Source organism: Tachysurus vachellii, chromosome 22, assembly GCF_030014155.1.
Source record: "Tachysurus vachellii isolate PV-2020 chromosome 22, HZAU_Pvac_v1, whole genome shotgun sequence".
Classification (NCBI taxonomy): Eukaryota; Metazoa; Chordata; class Actinopteri; order Siluriformes; family Bagridae; genus Tachysurus; species Tachysurus vachellii.
In genome coordinates this window covers 5,384,226-5,410,000 of record NC_083481.1, presented here as the reverse complement: position 1 = coordinate 5,410,000, position 25,775 = coordinate 5,384,226, and the positions used below count along the sequence as shown (strand labels likewise).

The following is a 25,775-nucleotide window of genomic DNA, read 5'->3' as shown; positions in this document are numbered from 1 at the left end:
TTTTACTCGTTTGAATGTGTGAATCGTTTAGAAACAGTCCTAAAACCAGGAATAAAATGACAAGATGAGGGGGGAAGAGGGTTAATCTGAGAACCATGCTGGATGCTTCTTAGAGCACAATCCAAATGTACAGTGCAAAAGATAAGGATCTTTTTAGCATAAAATGTACTCGAGAGAACGAAAACGAGGACGTCTACGGATACACACACTGTCCCACAGACGAGCCTAGACCTGGCAGCACTACCATAAACCATAAAAGAAATTACTTTAATACAAAAAGAGAGAGAAAGAAAGAAAAAGCAAAAAATAACATGAATAAAATGCAATGTTGGCTCTAAGTGAAATGGATAACTGCAGAAATGATAACATTATTATTATTATTTAAAAAATATATATATATATATATATAAGCATGTGACCTCAAACAGGATTTTGTTTGCACAGCTAGGCTGTGGATGGTAACTTATCGTACAAGGTGGTGATCACCTTTTTATTAAGGGGGCTTCTGAGCCTTCCACCCTTATTTTATAGTAAAGCTTTCGTATCTGCTCCCTTTTCTGAGCCCCTGTAGGAATACTGCAGTAGGGATTTATACCCCAAACATTACTATCCTCCACACGCACGCACACACGCACGCACTCACCCAACCACACGCGCACACACACCCACACACACACACTCCCTCCACAGAACCAGCAATGTGGATGAGGACCTGACCCTGGACTTGCCCTGAGCTGTCACTGCTTCCTCCTATCTGACTGCAAAACCACAAATGGCCACACGGTGGCGACAAACCCACAGGACACGCAAAACGATCCCAGCTCCTGTTTCACGGTGCCATCCCTGCCATTTCTGTAGGGTGGCGCGAGTAAAGACCCAGCCAGAGGTCACCTCCAATCCCTCCCAGCCTTACCGAGTAAAAAGCTTCATAACAACCCTCGTGCTCTGAGTGCTGATGGCTGAAAGACGCAGAGGGCCGTGCCTCCCTGCTTGCAGCATGTCTCAAAGTGTCACTATTCACAGAAACGTCAGTATTGTTACTGAAACCATGTAGACAGTACAGAAAGAACTGAGGATGAGGGAGGAAGTGGGGTTCGGGTTCGTAACAAAAACACACAGGTCCATTTTGGCTACTGGTTCTCCTCACGGATCCCTTCCAGGATGCTAACGAGGCTCTCGAGTCCGAACATGTAGCCCCGGTCCGGTCCGTCGTGCACTGTCTGGTCGTCCCGGAAGCCTTTGAAGGTGCTGTGAGCAAAGTCTATCATACGCACGTCGATGCTTGGAGCAGGGCGTGGGTCCAGGGGTGGAGACTGGCACCCTGCGGTGTTCTCCTTCTCGGAGGACGCTTCGGCCCGCTCGGGTTCCCTGCCTTCGTAGATGATGAGCAGAGAGCTAGAGTAGAAGCGGTAGGAGGCCTGACGCTCGAGTACGGCTTTGAGGCTGAGCAGTTTGCTCAAGATGGGCTCGAAAAGGTCCTGTCGAAGCTTGGTACCGTTGTGCAAGAACTGGTAGAGCGCCTGGCGGAAGCCTTCGATAGACAGACCTCTGCCGTAGTACTTGTTGCGGCACAGATAATGGCCTGTGGACATCTGGTACACCTGGGACAAAAAAGAAACCAAAACAAGATTAAGGCTCCAGTCTCAAATCTGATTTTAAACAGTAATGCTCTTGTAATTTTATGATGCTTCTGACAGGATATACAGACTTAACCCGTAGGGTTTTTTTTTGCATGAAACACGGAAGGTTGACTGTGTAACCCTCTCTTAAGCGAAAACACAGTGACAAAGAGATCAGATCATGGCTTTATCGTAGACATCATTTCAGATTTGTTTAATAGGTTTTTATTTATTCACTTCAAATTCTGCCTTCTTGCAGATGAAAGGTTACATTCTTTATTTCTTCTTGTCCTTACGCAGGAATGATCTTGTTTAAGCCCCTTTAAAACAGAATGATGGCGCTATTCAATCATTACGCAGGAAACTTTATGTTTAATTATGACTGTACTTCATTTTTAAAATTGTACGTATTTCTGAAATTTTTCTGCAAAACTAATATCCTACAAAATACATTTAAGAAATAAACTTTAAGATCTTATATTTATAAAAAAGTATTAATTTGCTCCGGTTGTGTTTTTGGGTCTTTCACTGTGGAGAGTTAGACGGCTGTATCGGTTATTCCTGCTAGATAGAAGTGGACAGCTATAACGGGAGCCACTTCACTCAGCCCAGCAGCCTCATTCCTCACTTCACAGCCCCTTGTCATGGCTCTAGAATTAGAAAGCAGGAAAGCCATTAATGAAAGCCACTTCCTGCTTCGAAGCCTGACCAAAGCACCAGGGTGTACTCAAACAAGGCAAAGAGCATTATGCTAAACGCTGCGTATGCACATTAAACAGGAAGCACATTGTCCGGGCTGCTACCTAGAGATCGAGAGGAAAAGAAATAGTAGAAATACAAACACGAGCACAGTAGATACTTGTGGTTCACTTCAGTAGAGGTCTGAAGACAGATGCGAAAAATACTAAATACTAGATACTATATAGATCAGTCAATGTTGTGTCAGGTCGTGAACATCATACGCCAGATCAGATACGTCAATATCAGATAGCCATTCAACAGACTGAACACATTCTGATACTGGTGGAGTTCTAGCTGATTTTCCTTGCTGAATATCTGATATCTGATCTCTAATCTGGTGGTGCGCTTAATAGATGGACAGTACATTGTAGCTGATCTTATGGCTGAAGTATGGGAATTTGTAGTGACTAACGTGGTGGTTGTTTACAATTTCATATTTCAAGTGTGTGTGTGTTTCAACCTCTCTATTGACGTGACTCCTGTTGTTGAGTCCTAAATCGCATATATGCCCTAATCTGTGCATAAATAGTGCAAGTAGTGTGTTCAGACTGAGAAAAAGAAGAAAAAGAAAAAAGGAGAAAAAAGAAAAAAAGGAAAAGAAAAAAAAGAAGAACTAGAAAAATAAGAATTAGAAAAAGAAGAAGTTGTTAAGCACTTCAATAACCCGTATGAGTAACTTACTCAACCAGAAATATGAAGTGTGCAATGTTGGGACAATTTATTCTCTCGCAAACTCACAGCTTTGCTTATGTAGCAAAAGTGGACGAGGCTTCCTGACGGGGATTTTTCAACATTTTAAAACTTCATGGTATTCTGCTAATGTTAGCGGCATTGAAATTCATGCGTTTGTCAGCATTTGACATCAAGATGATACTTCTAAAAATCATAAATTAGGAGGAAAATATATAGAGCATAGTGTATAGTACGTCACGGGATGCAGCTTGTGTCTTTTTTACCCCAAACATTTGTAGTTATGTTCAAATATTATCTGGTTTGTGTGAAACCTATTTGATTGGCTGATGAACAAAATACAAAGAAAAAAAACAGAAATCAAAACCATCACATCAGATGACTTGTTTGACTGGTTTGTGTGTGGATGTACCACATATGATAGAACAGGAACACAGAGTAATCAAGCCACATTTTACATTTCCTTTAAATTAGAACGATGTTAGAACGATGAAGACATGCACAGAAGAAACAAAACCAGATGCAGGAACATGCAAGAATACTTGCCCATGCAAATGAAGCATGGTTCTAGGACAGCTGCACAATGGCATCACGCTTCATGAGACCAAAGTTTATAATCTGACTTTTTGGGTAAAGACCAAAAAAGTCATGTTCTCTAAAAAAAGCAGAGCAAACTCTTTGGTGCACATTGAATGAAACCATGCGTGTGTGTTGATCTTTACCTGCATCCCACACACTCGCACGCCCAGAGTAGCGGAGGTGCTCTGCTCGCACTTCTTCATCTGACGAGCGGCCTTCTCCTCGGACGCGTCGTCGCCGTGCTGCCGTGTGCCCATCTTCAGGTCCAGGATGCAGGGACAGCTGAAGTGATGTACTACGTTCTCGAGGAGCAGAAATTCTGGAGAAAATCTCAGTCAAGGCAGGTTTTACACTGTAAGAAGTCTAGAATAACAATCAGTTATCATATTATAACCTGCTGGTGTTTGAGATGAACTTCTCTACCGCTTTGCTGCAGGATTCTTGATTGGTCAGAAACGTCTTTGATGATGTTTCTATAGTAACAACTCACAGGAATATGGAGGACATGCTACATGAACATAAAAAAAAAGTGTGTAATTGCTTTTTGGTGAGATGTTTAATCAGCATTTTTGTAAATACTCTCCAGTGGTACATCAGTGTTATGTGTATTCTTTAATAATTAGATACTGCTGTCATATAAGAAATATAACCCACTATGGGACATGGTGTTATAGGAAAACAATCTTACCGGTAACTCCAATTCGCACCTGGCTGCAAAATATCGCCCTGATTTTCATTTGATTTCCTATTCCAACTGATACTAATGTGTGTGAATGGAGGCATTACACAGAAATCTGAACCTTATTGTTAATATGCCACCGAGCACTGAAGCAGGATAGAGCCAATTGCTAACCTACTGCTCCAATGGCCTAGAGCTTCATTTAGAAAAGAGAACAAAACGACACCTATTTTGGATAGCCGAGCTATTATGTCAGATTTCTGGGGCACTCTGAATAAATGAAGTTGCCTACTGCTAAATCCCAAATGGTGCCTTCAGACTAAGTACAGGAAATTAGCAAAATGCAGAGTGATTACTTTGGTCAATTCTCCCTTTTCAGAACTAGTAAAATCTGAATGAGAGAGAAATGAGTGAGCCAAGTGGAAAATCTAATAAATCTTTCTCTAGCGGTATAGAAGAGAGATTGGGTTCGGCCTAAAGTCAACCAGACAATGACGTGAGACCACCAGGAAAACCTGAACTCGGATCCCTGAGCTCACAGCCAATTAGAGCTCGGCCTTGTGTTTTTTTTTTTTTTTTTCCTCTCGTCCGGTTATCTTTGTGATTACGTTCGGTGAGAGGTGAGGGCACGATATATCAGAGAAAATAGAATAATCTCGCAGAAAATCTTTACCCTGATTTCAAACTCGGGAACGTTGTTTGTTATGGAAACTTCTGTGATCTGATTAAGCAGGAAAACAAGCCCATCCAAACAAAAGTTTCACCTTCAGCTGTTTGTTCTCACCCCCCATTTTTTTCACTAACACAGCGATGTGTCAGCGAACACTTGGCTGTTGTAGCCAGCTGTGTTCAGAGTCAAACTATTATGTAATCAGCTGTGAGTTTACTACTGAGTGGTGTTGAATTAAATTTAAAAAAATGTTAAATTATACAACTTACAAGTGTTTCTGATTTGCAGAATCAAATTCATGAGCCAAAGTTAAATCCTTCAGCATCTACGCATGGTACAAAGCCAACAATTGTGCACAAGAGACGTAATTATTTAAGAGGTGCTAAGTGTATGTGCTTTAAAATAACATCCCCACATGGTTCACGTCTTATTTTAAGAGCGGTCATGTAAATAACTTTGTTTGAGTCGTTGTCATGGTGACAAACAAACGCATTTCCCACGCCCTTGCTTGGTTAGGGACGAGATTTTTGTCGACCAGCCTAGCAGGATACTGTAGAGCTTCCTCTCCTTGGATTCAGAGCGCATGCGACTGAGTTGCTGTTTGTGGCAGCGTAGGCTCCAGGGGTTGTGGCTGATCTTTTCAGCGCTCAGCCCGCTGTTACCGTCCAGCATCTGGAAGGGCACGTCAGAATAAATCTGCAAGTCCAGGCGTGGACTCTTTAGCTCCTGCAAACTGATGACACATGCACACATACACATACACAAACACACACACACACACACACACACGAGAGAATCATGGTTATTCACTGCACAATCTTGCTGTATGCACAAGGATAGGACACCAGCTAACTGAGTCACTGGATATCATGTTTCCTTAGTGACCATGTTGGATTTCATTGAAGACACTGAGCATTTGAATGGAGGAAAGAACAAGATGTTCAGCCAACTCCAATAAACTTGACTTTCAATTGTGAAAAATTCAACTCCCAGTTATTTGTAGTGCAGGTCATACGCTAAGAGCTTATTGAACCGCTTGCAGTAAATTGATACGAATGACTTAAATACTCTTAGTCAGTGTGTGTTCAGTGTTTCAATGTTAAGTGTGTAGATTAAACGATACGCTAAATGATCAAAATTATATGGACATGTCATCATCAAACCCACATGCTGGCCTTAATCAAACCGGTGCCACAAAGTATTACAATTTGCCTCACCAAGAGGCCCAAACAACTCAAACATCCTGCTCAGATCCCCAACCTTCACTCCACTGAACATCTTCAGGGTGAACTGAAACACCAACAGGTTCATCAGTGCCTGACTTCACTGCTGCTCTGAAGCCTGAATGAGCACAAATCCACACAGCCACACTCCCAAATCTAGTGGAAAGCCTTCGCAGAAGACTTATGCAGGAGCTTATGATTACAGCAATGAGGGACTCTTAACTCTTAAAAATGATGTTCAAAAAAATGATTAAGTGCCCACAAACTTTTACATTCAGTGTATAAATTATTTACCTCTGCATTGTGTCTCACTTTCAGTTGCTCAATATAAATCTGTAAATAAGTTATGTGCCCTGGAAATGATCTTCCTCATCATTTCTAGCAGGAACTTACTGAAGTCACCCTTTCTGGTGCCAAATCTCGATCCATATTTGGTGATGCATTATGAAGGCTCTACAAAGCCATTAAGCTACAACCTTTATAACGTGTATACATTAGATCGGGATTTGGCTTAACTGTGCTGAAGGAGTTTTACCTTGTGAAACTCCTTGTGAGCTCACGCATCCTTACTTACTTTCATGTTCACAGCTTATAGGTCAGATTTGGTCTGTAACAAAAACACCTTTTGTAGTTCAAGTCAAAACTTTGACTACACAGGAGGATTGTATGATTTAATTGTCAGTTTAATTTGCCATATTTTATTGGAATAGATTTTTTTCTTGAAGTGTTTTTTTAACAGTCCAATAGTAACTGACGCCACATGGAAGCTCCGCCCACTTCCTCGTTGCTCTCGACTCGGATGATATCTGTAGTTTCAGTAATAAATTAAGACACAAATATAAGTGTGTGTGTGTGTGTCTGAGTGAGAGAGAGAAACACATCTATTTGTGTTTTCAGCCCAAAGATATAATTTAAATGTAGATTGTAATTTAAAATAAATATCCCACACTACAGAGGGTGAAAAACCTAACAGGGGAAACCTAACGGTTCGGTTGTGTGTTACGTTAATTTGATCATACCTGATCCATACTGCATCACAGAACTATCTTCCTAAGTCAATTAAACTGTGTAAAACAAGAGGCTTGTGTGGGTATAACATAACCACTTAGCATAAAGAGTATGAAGTAATCAATTATTATTAGCAGTGACTGTATACAATGCTTATTTCTTATTTAAAGTGGCTTCTCTGTGCACTATACCGTGTAAGATAATACCGTTTTGAACAAACGGTCTCAAGTTTACGGTACATTCCTACGACTCTGCCCTGCTTCGGCTGCACTAATCGATAAGAGGCAGTGAAAAGTGCAATAAAATCACGGCATCAGAATGATGGTAAGGTTGCCCTGTCCACATTCAGTCCATGTTTGGCTTCCCAGTGACATTATAAAGGCTTACTTTTCGTTGCTGTCGCTTTCGTGGGCGGCTCTTTCCTCCTTATGGTCACTGCTGGAGCGATGCAGGCTGCGACGTGAGTGTTTCCGACGCGGTTGGTCCCTCTCGGGCAGCTCTTCATAGTCCAAGCCTTCGCTCTCCACATAAGGGTACGCCACCAGGTTAATGTAGCCGTCCATGTCGCCCTCAAAACACACCAGGACCACACCTGCATGGAAGATAGAAAAAACGTTTAAATTACAATATATGAGTGTAAAAGCAACACTGATTAATCAGTATTAATCTACCACAATGGACCATGGACAACAAATTCTGTATATAAATTTATTTATTTTTAATAAAGTGAACCGAATACAATACTGATGTACTGGATAAAAATTAGGGTGAAAAAAAAATGCTAGCAAACTGCTGTACATTTAAACTGCTGTGTTCAGGAAAAAAGTTACAAAATAAAAAATTAGAATAAATAAAATACAACCGCTTAACACATCAACAACACTGAAAGAAAAAACTATGAAATTATTTAAAACCGTGGAAACTTGAGCAATAGTGACACAATAAAAACGCTTCATATTTAAGAGCTCACAGATGCTATTTGTTTCAGAAAGAAACACCACGTTGGGGCGAATGTCAATGTGACTGTGTCGTAAAGCGGTTTGCGTCAGCAGACTGAAAGGAGAGAAGCCCGGGTGTGGAGTGCGATAGGGAGGGAGCGAGAAAGAGCAGAAGGTGCTATGAGGGAACAGACCATGCATCATCCAGCTGACTCGCAGCCACTGGATGGCCTTTTTAGCTCCGTGATCCCTCCTTGGTGATGTCATCTCAGTTACTGGAGCTAATGAATGAAGACAGTGCTGATGTCAGAGCTGAACCTATATCAGGAACAGTGTGGGTGTGTGCGTGTGTGTTACGCTACAGACTGCATCTGTTTATGAGCCAGCAAAATAAAGCTCCTGTACCACTGTGCTAATATGGGAAGGGCTCAGTTTAATGGGCATTAAGGATTTAGTGTTGGCTGATTTATCAGAGGCCTTAAAAGATACACAACGCTCCAAATCCCTGGCTGTTTTTTTCCTCCAACGCAGCTAGCAAACTTAAACTTCACACATGCAGCCCACCACTCATATGGTTTATTTTAAGCACTATGGGGATCAAAGGTCCAAACTTTTCCACAGCACAAAAACAAATCCAAGGATAGATGTGACACACGGTTCAAATTCTTACTTTGAAGCGTAATAATTTTGGAGATTTCGTCACCTCTTGTGGGCGCTTTTAGCAATATAGGTTAGTGCATGACACTCTTTTATAAACAGCGGCCAGAAACAGAGTAACAAACAGGCCAAAATATCTGGGGAACGTTTTTGTCTTTGGCCGCATTTGCAAAACAAGGTTGATGACGACAAATTTCAAATGCGTACCAAAAATAAATAAATAAAACCAAATAAATAAATAAATAAATAACAAAAACAACAAAATCGTTGTGCAAAAATTTTTTTGTTGATCTAATGAGTAAATAAAAAGCTAGCAAGTTGATTTGCCCAGAACTCTGCTACTTTTCCTATTTCCCTTCTCCTGATTATGATCGAGCATGAACTAGAGTTGATCACATATCAAACAGAAGCTACAAAACTCTGATTCCGATTCCAGTCTCCGATTCGGTGGTATCGTGATATATCAAGAAATTGGATATAATGAGGAAGCCTGAGATTTGCCTCCCTGTCCTTCATTATAATGATTGTGTTCAACAACATGAACAACAAAGAACAAAAAAAAATGTCTTTTTCTGATCAAAAGCAGAAGAAATCACGAGTGAGGCTGTCATTGGCAACACTTTTATAGCCATTGTTTGCACCACCGTTGTCCCTCCTCTAACCACAACCTCTGTTCACCTATTTATAGCCCTTTACACCATTATATACATACCACAAAGGTTTGGATGTGATTCTTCCAAGCGTGCTATCATGCGTAAACAATGTTGAGCCTGTAGCCCCCAGAGCTGGCCCTATTTTTAAATCGGCTGCGTGGCCACCCACTGCAAGGGACAAATTCTCACGAATGGAAAAAAGCATGAGCCGCAGCCTTACTCAAGCACGGACTGAAATAGGTGGCAGGAGTTTAAGACGTGTGTATTTATTTACTCCAATCAGTTACTTCACGAGGAAGGCATGTTGTCTATCTAGCACTGTAATGTCTGGGTGGAGAGGAAGACAAAAACCAGGTGCTAAATGAGTTTTGGGATTGGAGCGGTGTCACGTACGCTTCCGTGTTGAAGATGAGCGATCGGCACGGACGAAGTTAACAACGCCAAGAACACCGTGAATCGATTTAGTTTAAACACAAACAGAGATAACGTAAAATTCAATGTGGGGAAGAGAGTTTGAAATGAATGAGACAATTCAATGGGGGGTTAAAATGTAAAGCACACAGGGCTGTTTGTTAATGTCATATCACATTAGAGAAAACAGTAAGCTGATATTTTATAATATCTTTGATTTAAAAAAAAAAAAAGAAAAACAGAACCTGAATAAAGGTGGAAATAAACAAGTTGCTACATGGTATAGTCTTATTAGCCATGTGTGCTCACAGCATACACTGCCGTTTTGAATTTTCACCTCCATGAGCCTGATTTTTCATGCGGTTATCAGATATTATGATGCGCCGCATTAAGCTGTCAGGATGACACTGCGCATGAACACTAGGTTACGTAAGGTCTGAATAAGTCTGCCAGTTAACTCGGGTTTGAGTAATCAGGCATCATATGCTGCTTTGTCTCAACTGCTGTGATGCTGAAAGTCCAAACATCTCCATGCAGTGCACCTGGTCCTTGTGCTCTGTTTACTGTGGTTGCTAAAGCAGAGCAGCATCAGCCTTAACAAATCATAATGAGGAAGCGGTCTGAAATCAGGATTAATGGCAGTGTCTCTTCCTCTGCATTTACTGCGACAAAAGTGCCCTTGATCCCATCAGCCTGTTGAACATCCTGTTTAAGAGGAAGTTTCCTGAACCCTGCAGGCTCATTTTTAGGCGTATTTTTAAACTGAATTTTAACTCAGTTGCGTGCTCTAAATCAAAAATCTTACCTTTGAATTCTGGTGTAAACTCCTTCATCTCAGGAGGTAGAGACTCATAAAAGCGCTGCTCGCGGCTGATGAGAGGCTTGCAGACGGTGTGGTCATCGTAACGCATCATGCTGGTATGGCCACCAACCTGGTGGACAAAGGGTTCGAGTGGCACCCCTCTACCGCGCCTGCCATGTCCATGCCCCTGACCTTGGCCTGTGTCCGATGCATTGTGGTGTTTTCCCGTCTCCATGGTGTGCGGGACGCACATGGCGCTGACTGGCCGTGTGGTGCTGGGGGCATGGGCTCGGGCGCACAAGCCAGGCGAGCGCGGGGCGCACGCGGGCGGCGGCTGGGAGTGCACGCTGCCGCCGGGAGGGGGAGGAGCCAGCCCGACGGCCACGCCCACCAGCCAATTGATCCCGGTGCCAAGAGCGTTGGGACACGCCCTTACCGCTGCCTCCTAAAAAAAGAGTGAAGTGCTGAGAGTTAGTTCAAGAAAAAACAAATGAACGGTTTCTACACATAGGTTTTGTTAACAGTGTTTACAAAACATCACCATGCCAACACAACACACCACACATGCACATGAAACAGATTTCCCAAAATCCAACAAACAAAACTCAGCCAAATACACAAAAGTCTCATATAAACATAAAATTGTATACAGCAGACAGCACACAGCAGGCCACTCATCCCAGAACCCTTATTGCATTAAGCTGCTCCTCGTCAAACACACAGGCCGTCAATCAACCCAGACGTCTGGCATCAAAGCAGCCCAGCACTGCTCCGGATCCAATCAGGACATCCTTTTTAATCAGAACAAAAAAGTAATCCTTCCCAACGCGGGTGATCTACACATGCGACTTTCATCAATGGTTATAAAAAGAAATAGAGACACTACATGAGCATGAACTACATGAGGGGGGAAAAATGGCTTGGCATAAACTCAATGGAACGCTTGGTGATGATGATGCGCACATGACTATATTCTATAGTCTGTTGTCACAAAATGTTATCTTGATGCACTTCATTAAACATGTGAACAGTAATTCTGCGAGATGAGAACCGATGCTTTGTGACCATGCGGATGCGAGGTTAAATGAACACATTCTGTACACTTTAAGCTGAGTGCAGTGTTTTTATTAAATGGGCAATTTAAAACTAAGTACTTTTCTGGTGGCTTAGAAATATTAACAAATGCTGCACCTAATATACTTAAAAAATATATATGTATAATAAAAAGGCAGGCAGAGCTGACCTCGGATCAGGCTTGCACAACAACGGCCGTACATGGAATTGCATTCCATAAATTTCCAATTGAGCCCCAACGCCAGTTACTGGCTCCAACAGCAATGGGGACAAGTTGTTAGCTGGCCTCTCACACCTGACTCCTCTATTCCATATGACATTCATTCGACCATGGACTCGGTGCTGCTAGATTTCTCCTTCTCACAAACAGTGCACAGTGCGCTCATTTTACTCTTAACAAATGCCATGCAAATGTGTTTCACAGGGGTAAACATAAAGATTGCACTCTCAAAAGGAAGCTGCGCTCGTTTTTTTTCCTATCAAATCGTCAACTTTGGTTGCTGACTAGAATGAAAACAAGTGGATATAACCAGAGTGAAGCACTAGCCTTGATAAGCACCTCTCTTCGTCTGTAAGAATATTGCTTTAACATAACACATCGTTGCATATCTAAGAGATTATTGCAAACGGGCAGAATTATTGTATTCCAGGCGAACATTAGGCCTAGTGTCCGTGATCTCAGATGTTCCAGATGTCCCCAATAAGCAGGCTTAGTGTGTGTAGGACTTCAATTGCAATCATATACTTCTTCTGGGGTGTACATCCTGTGAGTGTGTGTGTGTGTGTGTGTGTGTATACAGCATCATGGAGAGTTGGCATTCCAAATGTTTTACATCCAGCCACCATGACGTAAAATAAGGGAAGGAGGCAAAGCCACAAAGCTTGTGTCCAAGCTGTGTGAAATTGTTTGTTTTTTTGCTAACGTGCTGTTTTATTAGCACTTCAGTCTTTTTGTTGATTAAAAAAAAATAAAGGAACTTGTCCATTTAAACGTATGTGATATAGAGCATTACAGAAAATAAGTCATGGTATAAAATTGGGCTTAGCTTCGTGAATAACATATTAGCAGTGAAGGGGAACGTTCGAGATCGTGAACCACGGAGGACTACAAGCATAGCAGTCATGGATATATACTGTGGTGCATAATATATGTTTTGCCACATAAACCATACAGTTACTTACTGTTCATTAGGAACGGTTTTTACTTCATGGGGAAAAAAACCATGAACATGAACCAAAAAACATTTTATAAACTAGTTAGTGTCATTTTACACCAAATCAATAAAATGCCCCCTTTTTTCATCCCACCTTAAAACATTTATAAATAATCAGCTGAATAAAGAATTCCATAGAATAAAACTTTACAAAGCCCACACTCAAAATTTCCCCACACACACGCGTGCGCACACACATAGCAGATCTTGTCAAGGTCATACAGCACAACAAACCTATTGGCAAAGTGCTGGTATTAGATTGAACAGAAGAGCTGTAACAAAAGAAAGGTGACTCGGACGCTAATCAAAATTCCCAGCACGGTTAAACCTTTACTACTAAAAGGAAAAGCAGTTTACCAACTTATTTAAGCAGGGTTGGAGCTTCAAAAAGACCTATCGTATTTCAACATCACAAACACAAGGGTGGACTATAAATGTATTTTTCCTAACTGAACAAGCTAAAAATCTTCAGTTCATGTAAAGTAATAAGGTAAAAGAGATTTAGTGATCGTAACCCTCTTCTAATAAAGCCTGACTAGCAACATTATTTTCTATTTATGTGTTTATTTATAGCAAGAGAATTACATGACGGCTTTGTGGTGGTATTTTTAATTGCACATGCCTAGAGTATGTGGTGTAGATATTTACAATGATCCGCGATCATCTGTGAACAACCTTGTAAAGATCACCTATAGAGAAAAAACAGACTGGCCTCTTGGTTCGTGGGTAGCGCTCTGCTGTAATAATAACCTCCACTTTCTGGAAAAGCTTTCCACTAGATTTTAGAGTGCGGTACTGATGTTAGATGAGGAGGCCTGCCATATAATTTTGATATTCCAGATCATTCCAAAGGTGTTCAGTGAGATTCAGTGTGCAGGACACCCGAGTTCTTCTCCTCCGGTCTTGGCAATCCTCGATCCTTCTCTGCCCCGGGGTGCAGTATAATAACTGACCCTGTGCTCTGACCTCAGCTGATTTTCTGACAAGCTGAGATATGTCAAACAAACAGTCATGAAACAACGGTTGTATGGCATAACACAGAGCTTGGCACAACAGCGACCTTACTTTTCCTGTATCGTGAGAGCTGGTAAGTGTATGCCAACCATGACAAGGAACCTGGGAACCTGTTCAATGTTAAAAATGACCTTAGTGCATTAACAGAAGCTACATCTTTGGCGAATTACTTTCTATCCTCATTCTATCAGAGTTGAAACTACTTCCTCAATAGCTGATGTTTTCCCCCCATACCCAAGGCAGAAAGGCATGTTTCCAGGCTATTTGGGAATGCCCTTGAAGTTTGGAACGAATGGTGTGCAAACTTGAGGCAGTCCTTCCTCTACAAGCCTCAGTTATGATCACAGAAAAATACTTGACCTTTCAGTCATGCCACGGTCATGGCAGCAATTGTGGAAAAAAAAAGGTCATGAGATCAATTGTGCCAGAACAAGTACACTCCAGGACTCCAGGTTTTTGGCAATCACCAAATTCATTTTCTAAGCAGTCCTGGCATCACAGAGCAGTGACCGAGTGAAACTGAAATTATCGGTGGCCAGAGATCACAGGGCTGAGGATTTTCCCCTGCTTTGAGTATTTGAGAATTGAGTAACAGCTGTCTTTCTCTGCTATGTGCTAACTCATGGTGTCAGCAGAGAAAAAAAAAATCATTATTGCAATCGCATACACTAAAGAACACAACAAGGACTAATGGAACTAAATGCACTGGGGACATCCAGAAAGCACTTAATAAATGAATAAATAAATGAATTAATTAAAGCTTGAGACTGAACTTCAAATCAAAAGAACTGTTTCTGTTGCACTTAAGAACATATTTAAATAAACTCTGAGCCAATTTTGGAAATTTACAGGACTTTCATTTGTGCAGTCAAGACTTAAGGTGCATTTTTTTAATACAAGAATTTTGCAAGAGGGACGAAGACAGTGGTCTTTTTATGAACTCAGAAATTCATTTTATTATCAATGTTGAAAAGCTGAAAGTGAAAACCTGCCGTTTGCATGCAGCTTCTAAAGACAAATAAGACTTGCACAGACCATAAAATACCTACACACAGTTGTGGCAGTTTTCAAAACGTCTTTGGCAGATGATGATTCTGTTTAAATGGCCACTATATCCTCTATATGACAGACACATTATACCAGCACAGTCTATTTATAGTTGCAGTGCATAGGTCTAGTACTATTTTTGGTAGCTCCAAAAACCATGGATACAAGTAATTATAAAAAGAGAGATTTTAAAATCATCATTCACAATTATTTATGCAAAAACGATGCGTTGTTTTGCCTCTCAACCTGTACAAAAGTTCAAGCTCAATTTCTTAGCAATGGCGACTTCACCTTTTTTGCTCAGATCAACTTCACAAAGATTTTTAAGTATATTGGTGATGTTCAGTACGATTAGCAACGTAACATATTTTCCTGGAAACTGGTTCAGACTGAGGGGTGCACGATGGCTTAGTGGTTAGCACGTTCGCCTCACACCTCCAGGGTTGGGGGTTCGATTCATGCCTCCACCTTGTGTGTGTGGAGTTTGCATGTTCTCCCCGTGCCTCGGGGGTTTCCTCCGGGTACTCCAGTTTCCTCCCCCGGTCCAAAGACATGCATGGTAGGTTGATTGGCATCTTTGGGAAATTGTCCCTAGTGCGTGAGTGAATGAGAGTGTGTGTGTGCGCCCTGCGATGGGTTGGCACTCCGTCCAGGGTGTATCCTGCCTTGATGCCCGATGACACCTGAGATAGGCACAGGCTCCCCGTGACCCGAGGTAGTTCGGATAAGCGGTAGAAAATGAATGAATGAATGAATGATTGGTTCAGACTGAAACAAAAAAATAATAATCACAGACCGCTTGTACTTCAAATAAAGCTGAAGAAGTTAAAAATTGTATAAATGGTTAAAAGTACTGTATATTAATCACTCTTATTAAGAGTCACTAGCATGGACTGATACCCTGTATCCCTATTGAACAATCTTGTCTAGAGCGTATGCTTCATTATTCCCTCTGAAAGCCTCTGTATTCAACATGAATCCCGGACTGATATGTCCGCCTAGCGACGTAAATGCAAATGTTATTCAGAAGCCTGATCGTTCGCCCAACCTCAAATAAAAGAACAATCGATGTTTGTTAAAAGCAGACGCAATGGGAACTTCAATAAAATCAATTATCCGGGAGACTAGAAGGCATTCATTTAGACCACAATGAGAAACACAAAAGCAGTGAAACCATTGTGCTGAAATCAGGGTCGCTCCTTTCCATTCTCTGTGTCTGTTATCCATGCTCGTGTTAATTAGTTGCTAATTAGAATCGCAGAAATTCATTACAACATGCATTTGCGACATTCGTTACGACAATAGACTCATAAACGTGTAGAACAATGCGCTGCGATGCCTGCGGCGAGTGAAGGGGAAATAGTGTGACCCTTTTCATTTCTCTCTCCATACGGACACACATGCAGTTGCACAAACTCGTTGGACATCATCTAAAAGAAAAGGGCATGGAATATAAAAGACAACACCATTGGCCAGCTCACTGTCACACCCCTGGTTTAAGTATGACGTTTTCGAGTCAACTTCATTGTCCTTCTCCAATGTACTCTGGCAATAACCTTTGTTCAGGCTTGCGTTCAAAACATCATGGTTGTAGATCTAAGGTCTATGTTTATTGCTGCTGTGTTAAAGAAAAAAACTCCTATAAATTCTGAAAAACATGTTTTCAAAAAGACGAAAGCAGCAGATGGGAGTTCGCACACTCAGACGCCCTTGGGCATATTCTCCAAACTTGACCTAAATACATCTCCCTTGTAGCTTGCTGGGAAAACATTGCTCATATAATGGAGAAGCCTACAATAAATATGTAGCATGAACTCTTGGCAGTAAAAACTAATTCTGCTCCTTACCTCCTTATGCAGTGCTTGTTACTACATGGTGCTTTGCAGAAAGCTCAAACGTAAAAGCAGATCTTTTAAGACCATAAGCAGGGGACAAAACGGTCTTGCTCGGCTCGAGGGTTTCGAGTGACGCATTCTTCTCATGACTTAATCTTTTTCAAGATGGACCTGTTGGACACTCCAGTGAGCGATTAGTGCAAGAGGAGAATCCCCCTCTGCCTCCACCCTGACTCATATCCATCAACACTTCTATCTGTGATATCTTCATCGGGGCTCCATGTGGTGTATCATAAACCTCGCTGCTCTGTGGGGAGCCGACGAAGACTGAATCAACTAAGCGATGTCCCTGGATGATGATATGAGCTAACAATAAGAAATGTTTACGTGCTTGAAGAGCATTAGTCAACAGTAATCACGCTTTAGAGGTTAAGCGGTTGAAGTACAAGAATAGCTGCAGACGCAAAGATCTAGTCTTTGGAACTGGAACTGATCCAACTCCTGATCCAGCTCATTTCTCATTAGTCTTTAACACACAGATTTGTCTCCAACAACTGCTGGAGAAACAGAAATTTTACTCCTTGAACTGACCTCCCATTCCAGCACATGCACAGAAAACCATGTCCTTGTAATCCAGCCACTGTAGGAAACTGCTTGATAGCCAGGTTATCACAGTATAACCATGAAATTCGATTCAGGCTGATTTGCTGCTGCTGGCGGTCCTATATTGACTTCTTTAACGTTGTACTTTCAGAAACATTTCTTTAGAGTTTAATCTCACCAGGATACACTTGTAACTGATGCCGACTACTAATATGAAGTTTAAGGTTCGCTATGTTGTCCGTACGGCCGAGAGATTTTATTTCACATTGGCAAAATTTTAAAAAAGCTCTATTTTCCTTGACAGAAAAACAAGCACACCAAATCTGTGCATTTTTCGAGCAGCAAAATCAAGTCGAGGTTGATGAATAATGAATAAGAAATGACAAGGAAGGGGGCACCTGTCAATCATGCCAGCTTCATAGGCTGATTGGCTCATCTGACAATTGGATAAAAACGTATATTTTTGTGTGGAAAAGTATACAAGCGAACCGTGACAATGTAATACAGAGCTGTTCGAAAGTCAGGAGATCTGGGATTATTCTAGTACTAGTAGGAAATTTGAATCGATGCATGACAGTAACCACTGTTGCACCTGTAATAGAAATCTCATCTACATTAGCAGAAGGTAAAATATGCACGAACAACCTTAGCGAGCAATGTGGGGCGTGCAATGGGAGAAATGAGCTCCTAGCATTTGTTCAGGCTGCACCCACTCGGTGTATGACTCATTGTCCTTGCATCACAGTCTACTGAGGGAAGAACAGAGCGGCGTACAGAAATGGAAATAGTGGGAGGCTTAAATGTATAGATGACATCCCCATCACCGAGCAGTGAATATCTTTCAGGTTAATAGCACTTACTATGAACAAATCCTGATTATGCGATTAGAGTGGAAGATACAGCAGGGCTTTTGAAATGATTTTCATTTCCTGGAATAAAGAACCTGAGCAGTAACGGTACGGTGTGGGATCGTCCTTGTGCATGGGAAAGGAAAACACGATTGCGCTCTAAAACCTAATCATTTCTTGATAACCTTTCTTCGCTCTTTAGTGACGCAGTAAAATAAAATAAAGAAATAAAACTCGAAGAGGTGAAACGTCCTGCTTTTCTCTGCACCTGAGAACATGGGGTGCTCAGTCAAGCTCTGGCCACATGTGGTGAACACAAGGGGTCTGGCGAGTGATCAGCGCTAAAATAGAAACACGACCACATGTGATTTCAGTTTAAGGGACCATTAGAGCGTAAAATCCTTCAAACGCACCATGTATGCATCAGAAAGGCTACTCAGCGTTACGTGGGACCACGTGTTTGTTTATAAATAGAAAGGCGATGTTCCTTGCCATAAAATCACTTCATGAGTGAGTCGCTGTATTCTGTCGAACATCTGGCACAACAACCTTCCAGGCTTGGCATAAAAACAAACATGCTCGTGTTGACCGAGTGGCAAAACTTTAGATGTGTGTATGAAACAAGACAGCGCCCATTCCAATAACAAATGATGACAGGCGTATTGCGGCATGTTTACCGAAAATTTCCAACAAAAAAAAATCAACACCACTTGGATTATCAAGAAGGCTACAATTCCGCAAACTATTTTTTGTTTGCTGTGTTATATTATTAGCTCAAGCTGAAGCATCTTCTGCACCTAAGGACATTTTTGGAGTCAAAATATCAATTGTTCCGCTGAACCATGCGACTTGTTAATAACTATGGAGCCAGAGTTATACCTATTCTGGTGTAGAGCGCGTGCGAGAGCTTCTGCATAACCACGAAAGTAAAAGTTCTCTGCACATCATCAGGTGTGACAAGCGCATAAAAAGTTTGAAATGATATAAAGTCTTTTTCATCTGATGTTAACTTACTGCATTCTTTTCTCAAGAAGAAACAGGAGAGACGGGAGAGAAATGACATGAGCCAGACATTAATAAATGGCTGTGTTTTTCCCAGTTGATGGACTGCGCTATTTTTAGCTCGCTTGTGATGTAGCGCTCAGCTCGTGTGGTACCTGAGACGAGAAGAGTTACCCAGTTCTTGGGTATGGCACTGGTATTGGTTCCTGATATGCCTGTACGTTAACCAACCTTCCTGTGTAACTTATCGGTGCGCTTGTTCCAACACTATTGTTTATTCATGATCGTTCTTCCTACTTGACGTCTTGTGGAATTTGTTTCAGCTCTGTGCCTGGATTGTATGTTACCTTAAGCGTAAGTGACATTAAAACTAATAAATATATGATGAGTCTGAACCCAAATCCCCATTTACACCTCATGAACTTTCTCTACAGCATAACGACTTGTCGTGTGTAATACTCTTATCTTTATAATAAATCCGAGCTGAAACTATGCTGAAAATGTCTACACAGTTGGTGTGTTGCTCCAAACCCAAACATTCTCCTTAACTCCTTGTCATATCATCTAAACCATGTGTTCCAATGGCATCCTCGGCGAGTGTCGTGCCAGAGACGGGTCATGCTCGACGTTGCCCGCCTCTCAGAAATGACCCGCTGGTAATGACTGGTGGAAGAGAGGAAGCTGGACACAAACAACGTTAATCTCTGCTTTGCGTCTTAAGATTTTCCAATGTGCTTAATTGTGGATAGTACACAGCAAATGGGATTTAACACTTACATCACCTAACTGTGCGACAGTACACAGCTTAGGAGCTATTTCTATCGACTGGGGGGGGGGGGGAGAGAGAGAGAGAGAGAGAGAGAGAGAGAGAGAGAGAGAGAGAGAGAGAGAGAGAGAGAGAGCAGGAGGAGTTCTTCATGGAGCTCCAGGTCGAGAGGGATGCTTCTTGGAAAAAGTTTTCCAGGAGTATGGGGAACCACATTCCATGGTATTAAAACATTTTTTTTTCCTCTTCCACCATAAACGTGTCAGATGGATTCACTGTGCAGAGCTGGAGTGTGTAAATCCAAGAATAACCAGTGTCGTATTTTGCAAATGTATCCGCCTAATTATGAAACTGAAATGTGTCCTTGAGAACCCAGAGGAAATGCCAAGAGAAACGCAGAACGTCCTACTTTTAAAGAGCTTGGGATAGCTTATAGACGAACCATCTTCATCAGATCGATTTGCATCTTGCCTCTAAGATGTAAATAAGCTAAACCACAGACAATGGCTGAAGGACCATAAACTGCAAGCGGATCATGTTACCCCATGCTATTTGCAGACTGAAGCACTAAACAATGCAGACCTACCTCTGAAAAAAAAAATAAACACTTGAGAAATGTTTCATCGGACAGCATGTGATGGAGAGGAAGTTTTGGTTCACATTCAAATCAAAGACAAGTCAGGGTTGTTCTAGGTTGTTATTAGAATGTTAAAAAAATTCACTAACTAGAAAAGATTAAGGAGAAAACAGCAGCAGATTCCTCTCACTCCTTTCAGCACTTACAGGGTATGTCTTTAAATCCAGATGTAGGCTTTCCCAAACATTGCTCTCTGGTTCCACCAGTGAGGATGCAGCGAGACGCTGTACTTCCCAGTCCAGTGTGGTTTGCCAACACTTGCTTCTAGTCAAAGGAACAAGGAGTGTAATTTAAGGGTTGCTTCAAGCCAGGGTGAGCGTGTGAGGTGGCTTTCAGTGGGGATCCTATAACACCGGTGCTAAATGATCTCGGTTGGGATCTCTACAACACGGAGTTAAAGCCCTTGAAGTGCAGGCCGCTCCTCGGTCCTCAGTGGACAGTGAAAGTGCATCTGAGCGTTCCTGTGACTGTACTGACTGCTCAGACAGAATAACAGAGGGAGTGGTTTAGACAAAGGGAGGGGAAAAGGAAAGCAGGAGCTCAGGCTGAATGAAGTCGTGAGACTGACACAAGTAAGACTAGCTCTCTAAGCCTCTTTCCTGTGGTGACCGTCCTGTTTGTAGGCAGGGATGTTAGATTAGAGTCCGTCAGCCACTTTGGAGCTCCTCTCTGATTACCAGCTATGCAGCATTATAGAGCTAAATATAGTCCTGGCGATCAAGGGACAAAGTGCAAATCGGGGTGCCATCAAAGTGGTCCAAGAGAGCAACGCTCGGTCAGATGGGGAGTGCATTCTATTTTCTGACTGCAAAAGACATGAGCAAACACTTTCGGGCACTTAAAAACGCAACCCAAATATGCTGACAGCATAAAAAAAGGAATCCAACTGATCTTTGGTTCTGGTCATACCCCTAGCAAGGACAGAATTTATACTACAAGGATAAAAAATTAGACAGTTCTATTGTTGGTCCACCAGACAATTATACAGAAGAAAAGTGCTCGTTATGCACAAATAATGCACAAATGCACAAAATATTCCACTTTCAACAAAAGGTTCAGCAATGACACATTTGGCACACAGAAGTTAAGCCACCAGCAAAGTGCATGCCTAAATAATCACATGCACCTCAAACTACACCATTATAAATAGTTTCCTAAAGTACCTAAACAAGTCTTCATTTAAAAACCAACAAATGAGGCATTCGGACCCAAATTCCTTTTTTAACGCTGTGCTCTGACTTTGGCCCGAGTCTGATGCTCACACAGCACGATATCAGACGATCATCTGTGAAGGAAAAGTAATCTGGCTTCAGGATCTCTGCTACCACTGTTTTCAGCTGCTGGGTGGTGGGTTTGTTATACGGTATAAGTGTGTCTGGCTTGATGATGTGGTTTCTAACACTAAAAATGTCATAAAGGAAATACAGGGCACTGGACGTGAGACTGGGGCGGAAGTACTACTAATCTAATCCTAAGAATCGTGCCAAAACTACACAAGTATGGATTAAATCCAAGAACCTGGATGTGTTTGAACGGCCCAACCAAAGCCAGTCGTTCAAGCAAAGAGGGATAACACGGAACCTATTCGAACCCCATGAAGACACAGGAAGCACATGTAAAACTCATCCCAGACATTTACAGCATTTCGCAGACACCTTATCCAGAGTGCCATACATTTTTATCTCATGTTATATTATACAATTGAGGAATTGAGAGCTAAGGGCCATGCTCAGGGGCCCAGGGATTTGAACTCACAACCTTCAGATATGTAGTGTAACGCCTTAAACACTAAACTACCACATTCCCCGGTCAGTAACACGAGCTCAGGGGTGAACTGCGGAACCTGGAGCCACGAGGCAGTAAAGCTTTGTACCACAACTCCAACTGTCTCTGATACGAGAAAAAAAAAAAACACCTGAAAATCCAGACCAGTTCACTCCTCAACTACATTTGATGTTAAGAGGAAGTTGTAAAGCTATATATAAAAAAAGAGGTCTTTAAGGTTTAATAGAAAAGCGTTCACACCGGATGAACGCGGTCAGGTGTTTGCACTCAAGGCCATGCTAAATCCATTTAACATCAATCAGCTGTGAGCGCACGAGGCGACGTCCACGTAGGACTTCTAAATAAACACAAGACCACAAGACACACTCAACAAGTGGGGGAAAACAACATGGGATCAATCAGCACAAATGTTAACCACTTCCTTTGCTTACATCCTAACCGCAGCCTGTCAGGAAGATTTAGAGAAGCTGATCCATCAAAAAGCCAATCAATTTCAAAAAGGCACTGACACTCCAAAAGCCCAGACATGCAATCACACATTCCTGTGAATATGCAGAATAGATGCTTAATAACTTCCTGCAAAACAGCTTTTCTTTTTTTTTTTAAAAATGTTTCTGGTGGAAAAGTTGGATGTAAATCCAGGCAAAAGAAGGAGCAAGGGTAAACACTGAGGATAACGATGAAAAGAACAGAGGATGAAGAAGGCATGCAAACATGGAAGACGTTACATTATGCAACGCTGTTTGCTTCACACATTCGTTCATGGTTAGAGGAAAATATTTGGTCTAAATGCCTGGTTTGGAGATATGTAGTCATGTTTAAGGGATGGATCCATCTGCAGTTCACCACCGCAGTGTTTTTCTATGCCATGAAAAGACAAACGTCAGTTAGCTAGTTACGAAGGGATTTAAGAGTTGACGAGCTCTAGTGCGGATGAACGCAGAGTTAGCATCAAAGTTGAAGCTTTGGAACTGCAATCTTTTCGAGCATTGTAAAGAAGAGAGAAGTTAATTATATGTGTTAATTATCTAAGTAAAGTGGAAACATTAGTAGTTTGGTGGTAGAATTCATGCCATGGTGGTGGTAGATCAACAGTTAACACATTGGACATCTGATCAGAAGGTTTCTAGAGAGTTTCCACTGCTGGGCCCTTGAGGAAGTCTCTTAACCCTCAACTGCTCAGTTGTATAAAACTAATAAATTGCATTTCCCAAATGCCATGAATTTAAATGTACATAAGTCAGTTTGCCCCAAATAATTCTCAAGCTGCCTGTATCTCTGTGGTCCCTCATCGAAACATACCATGTCATGAACCTGAGACAAATCAACAAACCCATTTGTGCTGCCTCAGCACAGAGGAGGCACGATAACAATAGTGGTGGCCAAGAAGCCAAAGAGTACACAACTGCTATCAAGTGACCGTTTCAGCAGCTATGTGTGATGCCAAAGAGAATCGCAGCCAAGACCCGAGCTACACAGAATCAGAATCAGAATCAGGTTTACTGGCCAAGTGTGTTGACACACACAAGGAATTTGGTTCCAGCTGTTTGTTACTCTCAGAAGTACAGATATAAATAACACTATACTATATAAGACAAGATAATACAGACTATACACAGGTCATAATGCCCACGAAAGGAGAACAAATGAAAGCAGAAGGCACGGGAAATGCTTTCTGCACACCCCACTGGCCTTAACAGGTCGGCAGACAAGGTCCTGCCAAGGGTCATGTTCATGGCAGCCGACAGACAGACTGTTATTTTTAAAAAATAAATAAATAGGAGGGTGGGGTTATGGAGCCGCTGACACCAGTGAGAGGATGAACATTCTCAGCATGCTAGTCGCCCGGCTGGCATAAAAGAGTTCACCGAGGTCTACTTTCAGTTACCTTTTTTGCCCGTGACACAAAGGTTTGAGCGGCATGGACGTGATGATCAGACAGCATGCAAACTCTCAGCAGGATAATCATTAACCATTGTGCCTCTATACATCTCATTAGGTCTTCTCACCTCGTATATGCATTAAGTTAAAACATCAGAAAAAACGTGATGGTGTGAAAACGTGTCATTTGCGCAGCCATCGTTGCATTGCAACTGTGTTAGGTTTTATAACACGACTACTAAGTTTATTATGCTTCACGATAAACAAACGGTGGGGAGATTATTTTGCAGCCGTCAGATTAAAGATTCTCTTGAAAAAAAACATGATGGAGCTGTGCGATACGAAGTGGAGTTATTGTTACACAACCGGAGTTTCTTATAACAGAAAATCCCAAAGTGGTTTATTCCTCTTACACCACAGGAACTTGCCAATATCTATGAAACAAGGTAGTTCCTTTTTACCTAAAACAAAAATTCCTATCATAAAGGAATTACATGTCCCATGTACACACGTTCACGCCACCCTGAAGTATTTCTTTTCTTTTTTTGCAGGTGCTCCTCTCTCTTTATTTTTTCATCTGTTACTTGTTTATTTGACCCAGATATAAAACACTTCCCAAGACACAAAATACAAGCTTGCTAGAAACTCATTCCTCCTGTGGTAATGGTATTTACTGTCTGGAAGTTCACAGAGGAGATAGATAAATTTATCACCGGATGTCCTTCTGATAAAGGAATCCGACCTAAAGATGACTGAAGTAAAACGTCTGCTAAAAACAACTAAACTACCGTACCGTAACCTGCATGGTTGTAGAAAAACGAACATTTCCTGACCAATTAGCACAGAGCGTTCAGGCGCTGTGGTACAAAGTGGCAACAGTCAGCTAGAGGTGACATTTTAGACAGCTAATTGATCCTTCATGTATTTATCAAAATATTTCTGTAGTCTTTAAATAGTGCCTGAACAGCTGAAATAAGTGGAACAGCAAACGCAACACGTGAAAAGTCAAAACAGATCCAATCAGAGAACATGCCATATAAATAAATAGAGTATTATGTTCTCTTCCTAAGCTCAGTGTTTCCCCCTTCTTACTCGGAGGTCCGTTCCTCTGAGGTATTCACAGTGTATCCTTGTGTTGTCATTGTGAGTTTATGGCAGTTGGCCAGTTTCTAAATCCATTTGGAGACACTCGGTCTGTTCCATTACTCTTTAGTTAGTTATGGTAAAAGATCCAAAAGTGACAACATGTATTAAAAATAAACACCAATTAGGTTACGCTGAATTAACCAGGCTATATCCGTACTCATATTAGTAGGTCAAAGTAGTATGTAGTGCAAAACCCGAGAGGAATTTGATTTTATTCAAAACAATATATCAGGAACGAAAAGTGTCGGACTGT

General features: G+C 41.6%; 1 protein-coding gene across 3 annotated transcripts in view; it reads right to left on the bottom strand.

Annotated features, from left to right (window-relative positions):
- Nucleotides 1-25,775, bottom strand: part of ip6k1 (inositol hexakisphosphate kinase 1) — a 30,783-nt gene that overhangs the window by 1,203 nt on the left and 3,805 nt on the right. The window contains exons 1-6 of one of the 3 annotated variants that reach the window (XM_060857914.1): nucleotides 20,857-20,998; nucleotides 10,674-11,115; nucleotides 7,597-7,801; nucleotides 5,530-5,711; nucleotides 3,773-3,948; nucleotides 1-1,601 (exon numbers count right to left, since the gene is read on the bottom strand). The exon at nucleotides 1-1,601 is cut by the window's left edge and continues 1,203 nt beyond it. In XM_060857914.1, coding sequence (XP_060713897.1) covers nucleotides 1,131-1,601; nucleotides 3,773-3,948; nucleotides 5,530-5,711; nucleotides 7,597-7,801; nucleotides 10,674-10,923 — 1,284 coding nt within the window. In that variant the 5' untranslated portion in view covers nucleotides 10,924-11,115; nucleotides 20,857-20,998 and the 3' untranslated portion in view covers nucleotides 1-1,130. Of the gene's footprint in view, nucleotides 1,602-3,772; nucleotides 3,949-5,529; nucleotides 5,712-7,596; nucleotides 7,802-8,341; nucleotides 8,494-10,673; nucleotides 11,116-20,856; nucleotides 20,999-25,775 lie in introns of those variants that run through there. The other 2 variants (XM_060857912.1, XM_060857913.1) reach the window with 2 other exon arrangements.